Raw genomic sequence first — 11,816 nt, forward strand, 5'->3', positions numbered from 1 at the left:
CAAAAAACAAAAATGACCTATTTGGCTGGCCAGTTGAAACACTTTGATTCTTTGCGTAGTTACTGCACTTGGCTTTGTAGGGCAGTAGTTGGAACTACATGAAAGTCGCATTTCTCCAGTATCTGCCCCAGGTTACACTCAGGCAGTATTAAGCCATTGTCAGCACATTGTGTGCCGTTGATGCAGTATTGAGATCAAGAAACCAACTCAGTTGTCTGTTATCTTTATTGAAATTGGGCCATAGTGGTACACTTACACATTTCTTAGCACTTACAGTAACACTTAAATATAAAGTTTCATTGTACAGTTTGATAATTTGATGTTTATAATTAAAAACAATAAATATCTAGATTAGACAAATATGGCAAATGGGCTTAAAATTTTCACACAAGGTGGAAAATCTAAGTATCAAAATCAAATTCAGTCCATATCAATTAACTTATGCTTAATAGTATGAGCTGGAAATTGTTAAAAAGAAACAGACAAATCATGGCTAATTGCGAACATGTTGCCAATGAGGAATTCAAGTATCAAAGTTTAACATACAAGCGGAGGTACAGACCGACATGGGGTTGATAAATTAACAAGGCCGCATACTTTCGTTTTCATCTCTTCCAGCACATGTGTCCTACAAGCACTTAAGGACTGAATTGATGTTCCTACAATCAGGGTAAATTATGCAAGTTAACCAGGCTATTGATAAAGACATGCATGAGTCCAGACTCTAGGCATCTTCTTTTGAAATAGGCTGACAGAATTGAACTTCAAGCACATGATGCCCATTTACAAGGAGGTAGAAACAACTAGCCATTAAAGTTATTGTCAGCATGATTACTTTAGGAATATATGCAAGAGCAAATATCCATGGATGAATGTATAAGACTATTGCAACGACTCAAGTATGATGAGCAAAAGTGCATCTCAGCAACACTTCTAATCAGTTAACACAAATACAAGGTAAAGTAGCAGGGACAGGCCCTTTGCAATACGTTTGTAGTGGTACAAAAAGGTTAAGATTTCAAACTGCTACTACTGTATGTGTATAATGATCTTTTCTTTAACACCGTGACCTAGAGCAGAGCAACGAGGGCAACAGAAGAGAAAAAAAAGAGATGTATTGGCTTAACATGGCAAAATAAACCGTAACAATTGTTAGATTACACATCTATATATGGGGAAGGTTATGCATAATTTATGCTCCATCATCAGTTGTCTAAAAATAGCTGATCTACAACATGACGTAGATGTGATGCATTGCATGCATGCAGATCTGCCATTTTCATCACCGTTGTATGACAAAGTATAAATCAGGCGTACGGGTGGAATGGGGCACAAGGAGAAAAAAAAGCTGTCATTAATCTCAGCTTCACACCATAAGGCTTTGGCTGGTTCCTCAATCGGCTTCATCTTCCGACTCCTCTTCTTCAGCTGTCTCCAGCCAGGTGAGCCACTGGTTCACCTGCACCAGAAGAGAACATCATATCCTCAAAATGTAGGTCAATGCATTGTGGGGAAGCATGAAGAAAAAAAGACTATGCATGCAATAAGCCTATAATTGCTGTGTACCTGCTGCCAAACATATAAATCTACTGACTAGGAATGTAAATAAAAAACATACCTGAAATAATGCTTTTCCCTTTCCAGGAAACTCTTGGGTAATATCTTCTTTCCATGCAAGGAAGGCTTCTTCTTCAATTATTTCCATATCATAAAGGTTCACATAGTAGCGCAGTAACATGCCTGGAGGGAGAGACGTAGCAATTAAACCATTGTGAAAGATCAAGGTCCAATACACACAGAACACAGCGTGAACAAATAAATACTTATGTCCAGACTGCTATAGGATTAATTAGCCTTGCACATACCTTTAGGGAAAGCTTTAGAATTGCAGTGGACTTGCAGGGCATAGAGGGCACTGACTTGCAGGTCAGTATGATCGTGCAGGAACTTCTGCATGACTGGTTTGAAAGCCAGCAGCAGCAGCTTCTCTTGATCAAGTTGTTCCTTGGTGGGGGCTGCAAGCTGGTCCGCCTCCTCCTGGTCCACCTCCTCGTTAGCATCTATCTCATATGCAATGTACTGCAGGAAGCTGATGAGAGGGTAAACAATGAGTCTGAAGAACAAAACTAGGGTGCTTGGTTCAGGAACAGAATAGCTCCTTATGGTTTAGGGGTGCAACAATGCATTGTGCACGCCATGTGAGCTTGTAGAGCAGCCATTTAAGTATTTTTACACAACAGTATATACATCTTTGATTTAGTTGATTAAAAATCTATATAAGTTTGATTAAACAAAGAAATAGATAGCAGTTAAAGTACAAGGCAGACGAAATTTGGGACAGAACACATTCTACCTGGTCACAAGGATGTTGACAAAGCCTTTGTCAGTGTGAAGTTTAGGGGAGATGTTGTCTTTGATCCACTTGTAAATGGACTGGGGAGAGGGGTCTGTTTGAATCTGTTTCAGCAGCTCCTTCTCCAGTTTCATCAGAGGGAACAGAAAGCTCAACCCTTTGCCCTCCAAGATCTCCAGCATCTTGTCCTTATTTTGGTCAATTTCTAGGGGAGAGAAGAAAGCAGTCATATTATACCAGCTTGTGCCAAGCTAAACCCCTTGAAAAGTACTTCCATGACTCTTCATCTTTAAAAAAAAAACTGTTAATTACCCCCCAAAAAAATAATTCAATAAGGTGCCTTTCACATCTAAAGCTCACCACTCTTTACAGGCACCAACAAGCCAACACCCAACTGTAAACAACTACTAGGACTTGCCATTGGCTTCAAGGTCGCCAATGAGGAGAAAGTCATGAAAAAGTTACTACTAGCACAGCAACTAAATATAGACCAGCTTGCTCCACAAGCTGTAAAAAACACATGTACAAGAGGCAGAGATACAAAAAATAATGTATAGTGTGTAATGTATAGCTACTGAGATTTTAACTTCACAGGTTATTTTATCCATTATATTGAAACATAAGGCATTGTGACATACCCATGATAAGTGACAGCTCATTGTGACATGCCCATGACGGCTAATGTAAATGTCTCACATTCCATGTCAAATTTGTCCCAGCAGTCTGAGGACCTGGTTTATAAAGTTGTCTACATTGGGATCCCTAATGTTGACAATCTCTACTTGAATCTCACTGTAGTGACTGAGAAGGTTTGGACATACCAGGCAGCATCTTCTGCATGTTGACCTTGCTCTGCTGGAACAGATCAGTCAGCCACTCACGGTCCTTAAGTTTGGCCGTTTGCTGAAGGCAGAGCAGGAACAGAGGGAAATGGGTGCCATTCTCCAGGGGATGGGCCAGCTCCGCAATGCTCACCAGCTCTGCAATGATCGCCCTGGCTGCAAACTGAGCCAAGTAGGACTTCACCAATGGGATATCCACCTCGATCTTCGGACACTGGTCAAGAACACTTAGAAACGCCTATCAAGAAGATGGAATAGTTGTTTTAGTAGTTGCTGTGACAATTAGTTAAACATTTACAGATTGCAGTGCACCCAATTTAATCAAAATCTGCAACACACAAAGAATACTTCATATAATGTTGGCAGGTTAAGAAACAGCCCGACTCCCAAGGCTTACCTGCATGAAGTTTTCACCAGAGGCAAGACCCTCAGTACGCAGAGCATTGATCAAAGTGCTGGCATCTTCCTTGTCTTCATCAGAGCGATCAAGAGAGCAGATCACGATCTTGCTCAACATCTCAGGCAAAAAGTGTTTAGGAGATCTCATGTCCCTCACACCATTGACAGCTTCTTCAACGTTCTTGTTGTTAAGGTAATCTGTCACTATTGTCTCCTAAAAGAATACAGAATATCAAATCCATCTTCTGCATGAGTTAATCTGTCACTATTGTCTCCTAAAAGAATGCAGAATATCAAATGCATCTTCTGCATGAAATAAACTGAAGTGCAAATTCTGAATCTGAAGAACTTACCGTCATTTTAATCAACTCTTCCTTTGTGGGAGGAGGTTTTTTGTTGGTCTTTGGTTTTTCCTGAATAGGAGGGGGGTTGGTTTTCAGACCCAGCTGTGGAGGCTGCCAAAGAGTAGCAAAATTTGTATATTTTAGAGACGGATGAATTCATATCATATGGATTAACGGGTTGTATTTGTTTTCCCAGTCTGTACCTGTCCCAGTGGAGGAGTTTGTGTGCGTTGAGGTTGAGCACTTGGAGGAATCATGGTTGGTATCTGTGGCTGCAACTTTGGCACTTGGTTTTTATTCATAAGGAATGTGGCTGGTCTCAGACTTATCTAGAAGGGTTAAAGCAAGTACATTAAGCTTTTGATGCAAATCAGGAGCCATTGTTTAGGAGTGAATGTCAGTTACAGGAGTCATTCAACTGCATATTCAACATATATGGCCTACAGAAGCAGGGCCTTCAGCCATGTACAAATGTTTTAGCCACGTAAGCCCCATTTTGAAAATAATTGTCCCCCTTTCCTCCAACTTTTTAAAATAGATTATCTATAAACTCACAACACATCAATGCGTTGTGAGCTTGTAGATCTAATTTTGCAAACACGTTTATCAATGACATTCCCAAAATAGGGATGTCAGGGTTAAAGTTGACCAGTGCATACTGGATTACTGTCCAAATGACAGTAAAAAAAAGCAAACCATGCCTTTACATGCTACATTATAAGATACAATGCATAATCACATGGTGATTTAATCTACCGTCAACAGCAACAGTGTTGTACCTCATCAACATTGAGTCCTTTCTTGATGAAACGTGGAGCCATATCCTTGTTTTGAGCCTGTTGCATTACATGATTCTGGTTCTGGTTGTAGAACGGCAGACTCTGTCCCTTTGAAACACATTTTGAAACATTAAAGTGTGCTACGACTGTCGTTTTGTATTCTTAACATCAATCAACTGATGCAACTTTACTTCTTAAAACAGTATTTACTTGATTTGATTTCGTGAAGGATTTGTTGCCTCCCATGTCAAACTGAGACTGGGGGGCAGGGGCAGCGTGTCCACTGTGGCCGTTGAAGAGTGGGTTAATGCGATGACGTCCCATGGTGGGGGAGTAGCGATCCTGAATCACCCCTGGACCTGTGCCAATGCCACATCCTATGGAGCAAAGAAAATTGAGGAAAAAAACGTTAATCACTTTCCATGTACAATAAAGATTCTGTAAGATTCTGTGAAAAGATCAAAAGCACAAATATGGTACATTTTCTGTTACCACCTTGGGAGTCATCTTACCAGGCATTTGTCCAAACATCTCAGCCAACCCGCCAAGAGTTTCCCTGTCAAGTTTGAAACGTTGTTGTAGGAAGGCATTTTCCATAAAGAAGTCAGTTCTCATTCCCTGGGCCATTGGTGGAATAAAAACGCCCAAATCCTGCAAAGTACAATTTTGCATCCATTCAGAAAGACCCTGGGCCATTTGCGCCATTTGCATCCATTCGTTAACCTGGGCCATTGGTGGAATAAAAACACCCAAATCCTGCAAAGTACAAGTTTGCATCCATTCAGAAATACCATAGATGATTGACTTTTCTATTAGTACAACAAAAGCAGTGCTAAACCTATACCAGAGCATAATTTTACATCTAAAATCATGACAAAAAATGCATTTGATGATTTAAGAAATGACTTGACATCATTCTTACACCATGAGGAAGGCTCTTCAGGGTTTCTTAAGTGTATTATATTTCGTGGAAATTTCTTTAAGTGTGCATTGTACAATTTGTGTGATCTAGATGAACGCTCAAGACCGCAAAGATATCTTGCATTTCAGCCTTTATACAGGCCAATCTTGAGCATTTCTTATGGTTTTATTATCCATCTTAACATCCGTATGGGTTCATATTGGGCACAAATTATTTTTGTTTTCACATGTACTACGGGCATTTCCCCCTCAAATTTATGTTGATTGTTGTCATCATTTAACTTGCTGCAACCCTGAAAAAGGCTCCCTTTAGCAGAAAATGTGCGAGGGTAATTTTCCATCTTTGCCGAGCTATATAAAAATAAAGCTTTGCACAACAGGGTGCCTTGGACATTCTTTCAGTTTATCAATCTTACAATAATTTTCCATTTTATAAAGGAGATGCCAAAGTCTCTTTAATAGTGGTCAGTTTACTCAGGCACCATGATGGAAAACCCCCAGGCAGCAAATTCTGACCAATAAGACACTCTTTGGCGAGTCATCTAAATCTTTGACATTATATTTATGTAAACGAACCTTTGATGCATCTTGACGAATCTGGTTAATCGTCTTTGGTCCATTATCAATAAAAGCTTTGCGAGTCACCCAATTGTTCTCTCGCAACTCCACGGTATCCTGCAGCAAGAAACGAATCCTCGCAGGCAAGTCCTTGTTGTTCATTAAGGATCGCATGCGGCCAAAGTACTGATTCATTAAAGACTGGAAAGAGAAAAGAAAAAGGAATTTCCATGAATTTACAAGATTACACCTTTATGCAAACTATGCAGTCTGAATGATTGCCTTAGCCCAACTCTGAATAATTACCTTAGCCTTTTCATGATCAAGCCTAGGCCCCACTGTTCTCATTATCTGACAGAGGCATTCCAAATCCTCCCCCATATCCTTAAGTTGGACTCTCTTCTTCTTTTCCAAAAGCTGGAACAACGGCATTTGTTTTAAGGCATAGGTTAAAACAACAACTTCCAACCTAAAAATGTCAACAGTGCTCTTAACTTACTGTTTTGATGCACTTATGAAGGATAGATTCATGGATAAGATCGTTTTTGCCAAGTTCCCCAATGAATTTGATGTTGCCGAGCATCTTGAACTTGGCAACAACTCGCTGCTCCTCTTCCTGATTGGTGAGAGGGCCATCATGTGCTTCATAGACTGTGGAAAGACAAGTGGAACAACAAGTTTAATCCAAGGAAAAAGTCATATGACTTCTGACACAGTATGAGATGCATCTCATTTACCCACTTTCAACATTTTTGGCGCGGTTCTCAAATTCATCTTGAAGCTTGGAAATCAGAAGTCTCCTGAATGTCTGAAAACAAGAGTACAGTTTCAAGAAAGGGTCTAAAATAGTTGTGATGAGACCTCATTTTTCCACAAATAATGCAATACTTACAGTACTCTGCTTTTGTGGTGCTTGAATGTCTGGTGATGGGCCGTCAAAGTTTGGTGCCTCCTCTGCCAAGCGCAGACATAGCTGAGCGTATAGTGAACTATACTTGGGCTCTTCAAGAGCTTTGTCAACAATCTGAACGAAGGAAAAAAAACACAACTGAACATACAGGTAAACAGTAACACATGAGCATACATGAGCTGGGCTCAAACCACTTTGATATTTAGCCACATGGCGGCTCATACCATTAATACAATTTCTTCTGTTTTTAAACGACTCGTTGACATGCACATGTAATATAAGGAGCACATTCTGGTTTTGACCATGTCCTGTATTTTGACATTGAGCCATATCAGCACAATTTGTGGCCAGATACTCAACGTGTGGGCCTACAATCATTAAGTTTGCACAAAATTAAACTGGTTGTTAGCTCATGATTTGACTGGAATTAAATTAACCCTACTGAGCTACAGTAGCCATTATACTTACCAGCAAGATGACTCCCTTTAAGACCAGTTTTGCATCTACACCCACATTCAGGAGCTCAAGGCATAGCTTGTCAAACTTCTCAGGGGTCAGCTTATTAAGTATGCTTAAGGAGAAAAAAAGATAAAGCTACATTGTTCAAAATAAAACATTAACATTTCATAGGCAATAGGAATTTGTAGAATTATAGTCACTTTATGACCTCTGTCGAGATTCCAAGTGAGCAGAGGTGATATCAAAGGGTGACGTGAAAACGCTGCAGACTACTGATTGGTAAGAGAATCGTCACTACTGTAGCTTGACTTTGTTAGAACAGACGGCGCTACAATGCATGGAAGCTTCTGACAGATTTTTAAACTGACTGAATTGCATGGCCCATTTCTTGCCCAAATGTTATCAGAAACATTCTTTGTTACACTGTACAGGTGAATAGATGTCATTTATTTCCTGGCAGCATTAGCCATATTGTTAACAGTTTAGTTCTCTGCTAATGACCAGCTACATTGACAGTCTTATCGGCAGTGGAAAGCAGCTTTTCGTGGTGTACAGTTAAGAGTAAATCTGGCATTCAGACGATTTTGGAAACATACCCTCTCACTTTTCTGAAGATTGCATCATGTTCTTCTTTTTCATTGGAGGAGGGGACCACCTCTCGTCTAGTGCTTCGAGAAGGTACCCATTTCTGACCGCCAGGTCCTGGGGTAATCCCCAGGAGCTCGCTGCAATGCACAAACAAATATGATCGTTATTAAAGTTTGTTATTCAGTTGAAGCTGGAAACACAATGAGTCATGTGCAATGTTCTCCACAACACGCATAGATACATATATATAATTCTTAGCTTTCCAACATTATTTTTGGACTCCAATCATTCAGAGAATTAGCTCAATCATGTCAACAAATTCTGCCCTTTTCACCTTTAGATTCCACGTAGCAGCCATTTTGCTCTTACAAGAATGACAAAAGAACAAAATGGCCTTCAATTATTGATTGCCTTTATGCTACAAGCAGGCATGGCGCTGTGGCTGGGCCTAATGGGCCCCCCCACCTGGACAACTGACCCACCCTAAATGACTGTTGAGAACATACCTATACCACAGACATCATTCCTATTAGTTAACGACATGGGAAGTGAAAACTTTAAATGGCCCAGCCAAAACTACTTTGGCCCATTACTTTGGCCCTTGCCTGATTTGGACCACCCACCACTTTGGTTTGCCCATCCAAATTGACAATCCTGGCTCCGTTACTGCATTCAAGCCTTGCTGACCAGTCCTGTTTTCAAGGGTGGAGAATAAAAATAAAAAAATAAAATATCGAATCATGTGGATCTTGGCATTTCCACATGGAACTGCATGGCTCCAATGTGGAGCTCGGATTACATGTGGCCAGCCTGTGTCATCAGTCATCTATGACGTCAGTTGTCCATGTATGACTCCGAATTTGGGCAAGGTTTCAGCCCAATCAGAGCCTTATAGTCTTCCATTATAAAATTCAAGTTAAATATTAAAAAGTATAAAGCATGTTTTCTACGATATTAAACCATTCTCATTCAAATTAGGTTAGTCAGGAGTAGGGATGTATCCCTGTATACCTTATGTACCTATTTTATTGCATTCCGACTAGTCTCGTGTCGGCAAACGATCAGAGATCTGCACCTACCGATAACTTTTGGGTAAATCTTAAGTCAACACGGGCTAGAGAATAGCAGAGAACCCCTCTGACAAAACTACAGTAACTGCTCTGAAAACAAATCATGAACATATTAAGTCATATGTCGGACTACAAGCTGACAATGCGTCCGACGCATTATCAGCTTGTAGATTGAATATAATTTTTTTTTAAATCTTCACCAAAAAGTTTAGAACAATTTATAATTGGTTGAACACAAATCTGGTGCATGTTGAAAAATTCAGAGAAATCGTGAAAATCTATATCAGATCTTCTCTTATGGGGTCCCTGGCATAACATATTTTCAGATGGGGGTCCGCAGCCTAATGCATATTAATTTGGGGGTCCTTGACATGAAAATGTCTGAGAACCACTGTTCTAGATGCAATGTTTTTTAAAAAGCACCTGTTGCCGACAGTCTTGGGATAGTGCTGAGATGCACCCAGACCTCCTCCTCCCCCCGCAGAAGCACTGATACAGAAGGGAAAAAGGTGCTTGAGATGTTGGACTTTTCTTTAAACATGCCATTAACTGTATAAAAAAATCCTACCAATAGAATACAATATAATTAACCTCCTTTTGAGTGTGGGATACATGAGTCTCCAATCTAAATTATAATGTGCTAGATACCTTAAACGAGAAGCACCCCCTTCTGCGATCGCACTCTCCACTTTGGCGGCTTGACAAAGAATATCTGAAAAGAATAATGTGAAAGGGATGGGGCAGGAAAAAAGCGATCTGGAAAAAAAGTAAGACATCAAATTTAAAATGGGATAATCATAGATCCTGCCAACTTGTCTGTCTGCAGTTCACAGAACACACTTACTACAAAACCCACTTCTATGGGAGACCTGAGACATTAACACTCCAGAAACACATTGCAATGTATTATTTAGGCTACAATCCGAGACTTATTTTAATTAATAAAACATTTAACCAACCTGTAGGGTAATGTATAATACAATACACACCTACCCATCTAAGCACATCTAAAGCGGTTTCCCATCCTACTCTTCCTCAGTTGAAACATTTTGGCCCTGGTGTCGGGTAGGACATCTACTGTTAATTATGCAGCATATGCACCGCCATCTTTATTGTAGTTCTCCGTCGGGGGGGGGGGGGGCAAGCGAGCGACCATGAATCACGGATTGTATCTTTAATGTGGCTACAAAGCGGAACGGAAGCCAACCGTCGCTAGACATCATGGTCCATCTATGGAGTGATAAAAACGCAGGTGGTTTCCTTTATCGTCGACATCAGTGTTGCCATGTCCGATTATTATAACAGACTTCGGCTTCTTTTTCTGTAAAAATGCTTGTAAAAATTGGTAGTCGCGGTTGTGTTTTTAAGTGTGCCTTCTTATTTAGACTTGCTTCCAAAAAAAATGCCATTTTAACGAGTGGTCTCAAATATTTTAATGATAATGTTGTGGCCAGGGAGCATTTGTGTCGTTAGAATGTTTAAACAAAAAAAAAAATCCACATTTTATTGCAAGAGTTGTAGATCGGCCATTTTCAAATAGCCAATGCTTAACAGGTTTAAAATGCTCATGTGGCCTGAAATTTATTCTTTCAGGGTCGTCTTCCTGGACCTGGCTGCTTATTTCTCACAAAACATGGCAACATTGGTCGACATCTTCCGGCCGACCTAGCTATGGGGCTAGCCTAGCTACCGGCTACATGGTCACATAACATAACTCCTCACATAGGGCCGTTGTTTAATCACCGTTAAACGCAGAGGCTTAACCTGGTGAACCAGCATAAAAACATAGTATTAATATTTAAGAACGGTTCAAGCCCTTTCGTCGTTAACATTCGACCGTTAACAGCAGAGCATGAGAAAGAAAAAAAACCCGTCATGCGTTTAGCTATAGCGTTGCGACACTCCCTTAACTAATTGTTCTGTGTGTAAACCACAATTAAACGTTTAATAACACCACTATATTATATATGTATAGCCATTTTAAGTCTTATTTGCCGAACTGGGACTTCCATCTCACGAAATAAATCGTGTTTGTGGGTTTTTGTCGTGCTAAACTACACCGACTGGGCTAACAGGAAAAAAAAATCTCTGGCCCGTTTTCTTTTGAACAACCAAAGCTAGCTTAATGCTAACCGAACCGGCGGATACTAGCATCCATCCAAAAATCCTGGAGGAAGAACACACACTTCATTATAATAAAACTGTCATTACCTTCACCGAGGGAACGTCAGTGTAGCTGTTGTCTGGCACACAAAAAAAGAAATGGATAAAAATAGAAAAAAGGGATGAGGTGGTTTGGTTAGCCGGTGGGTCAGGATGAAAGCAGAGCTAACGTTGCTAACAGAGAGCAGAGCTATAGCTAACGGCTACACCGGTGAGGAGAAGAAAAGAATGCTGACTGAAGGACTACGTCACCGGGTATTTATATGTGTGGGGGGAGGGGGCGGTGACTCACACACCGCGTCACTTCACCCGAAGATAGCCGATGCAATTCAAAGGGAAAAAAAACAACAACACAAATTAATTAAATTCAAAGGAGCTTTATTGGCATGAGAAAACATACGTTTACATTGCCAAAGCAAGTGTCAAAATA

At 40.3% G+C, this 11,816-nt stretch overlaps 1 protein-coding gene across 4 annotated transcripts; it reads right to left on the reverse strand.

Annotated features, from left to right (window-relative positions):
• Positions 1-207: 207 nt before the first annotated feature.
• On the reverse strand, positions 208-11,603 carry eif4g2a (eukaryotic translation initiation factor 4, gamma 2a). Of its 4 annotated transcripts, XM_080440277.1 has the most exons (23): positions 11,435-11,603; positions 9,872-9,979; positions 9,647-9,712; positions 8,777-8,845; positions 8,162-8,290; positions 7,575-7,677; positions 7,089-7,220; positions 6,938-7,004; positions 6,696-6,847; positions 6,503-6,613; positions 6,215-6,397; positions 5,441-5,473; positions 5,230-5,335; positions 4,928-5,094; positions 4,718-4,825; positions 4,142-4,267; positions 3,948-4,049; positions 3,593-3,808; positions 3,175-3,433; positions 2,354-2,558; positions 1,866-2,089; positions 1,619-1,740; positions 208-1,459 (listed from the first exon to the last, which is right to left on the reverse strand). In XM_080440277.1, exons 4-23 carry the CDS (start codon positions 8,791-8,793, stop codon positions 1,394-1,396), a joined length of 2,628 nt encoding a protein of 875 aa, XP_080296403.1. In that variant the 5' UTR covers positions 8,794-8,845; positions 9,647-9,712; positions 9,872-9,979; positions 11,435-11,603; the 3' UTR covers positions 208-1,393. The 4 variants fall into 4 exon arrangements, with proteins under 4 accessions (XP_080296403.1, XP_080296402.1, XP_080296400.1 ...); XM_080440276.1 differs by lacking the exon at positions 5,441-5,473 and having other exon boundaries at positions 5,230-5,368; XM_080440274.1 differs by having other exon boundaries at positions 5,230-5,473.
• Between the last annotated feature and the right edge of the window lie 213 nt (positions 11,604-11,816).

The sequence above is a fragment of the Gymnoscopelus braueri genome (genome assembly GCF_963280865.1).
Source record: "Gymnoscopelus braueri genome assembly, chromosome: 1".
In the NCBI taxonomy this organism is placed as follows: domain Eukaryota; kingdom Metazoa; phylum Chordata; class Actinopteri; order Myctophiformes; family Myctophidae; genus Gymnoscopelus; species Gymnoscopelus braueri.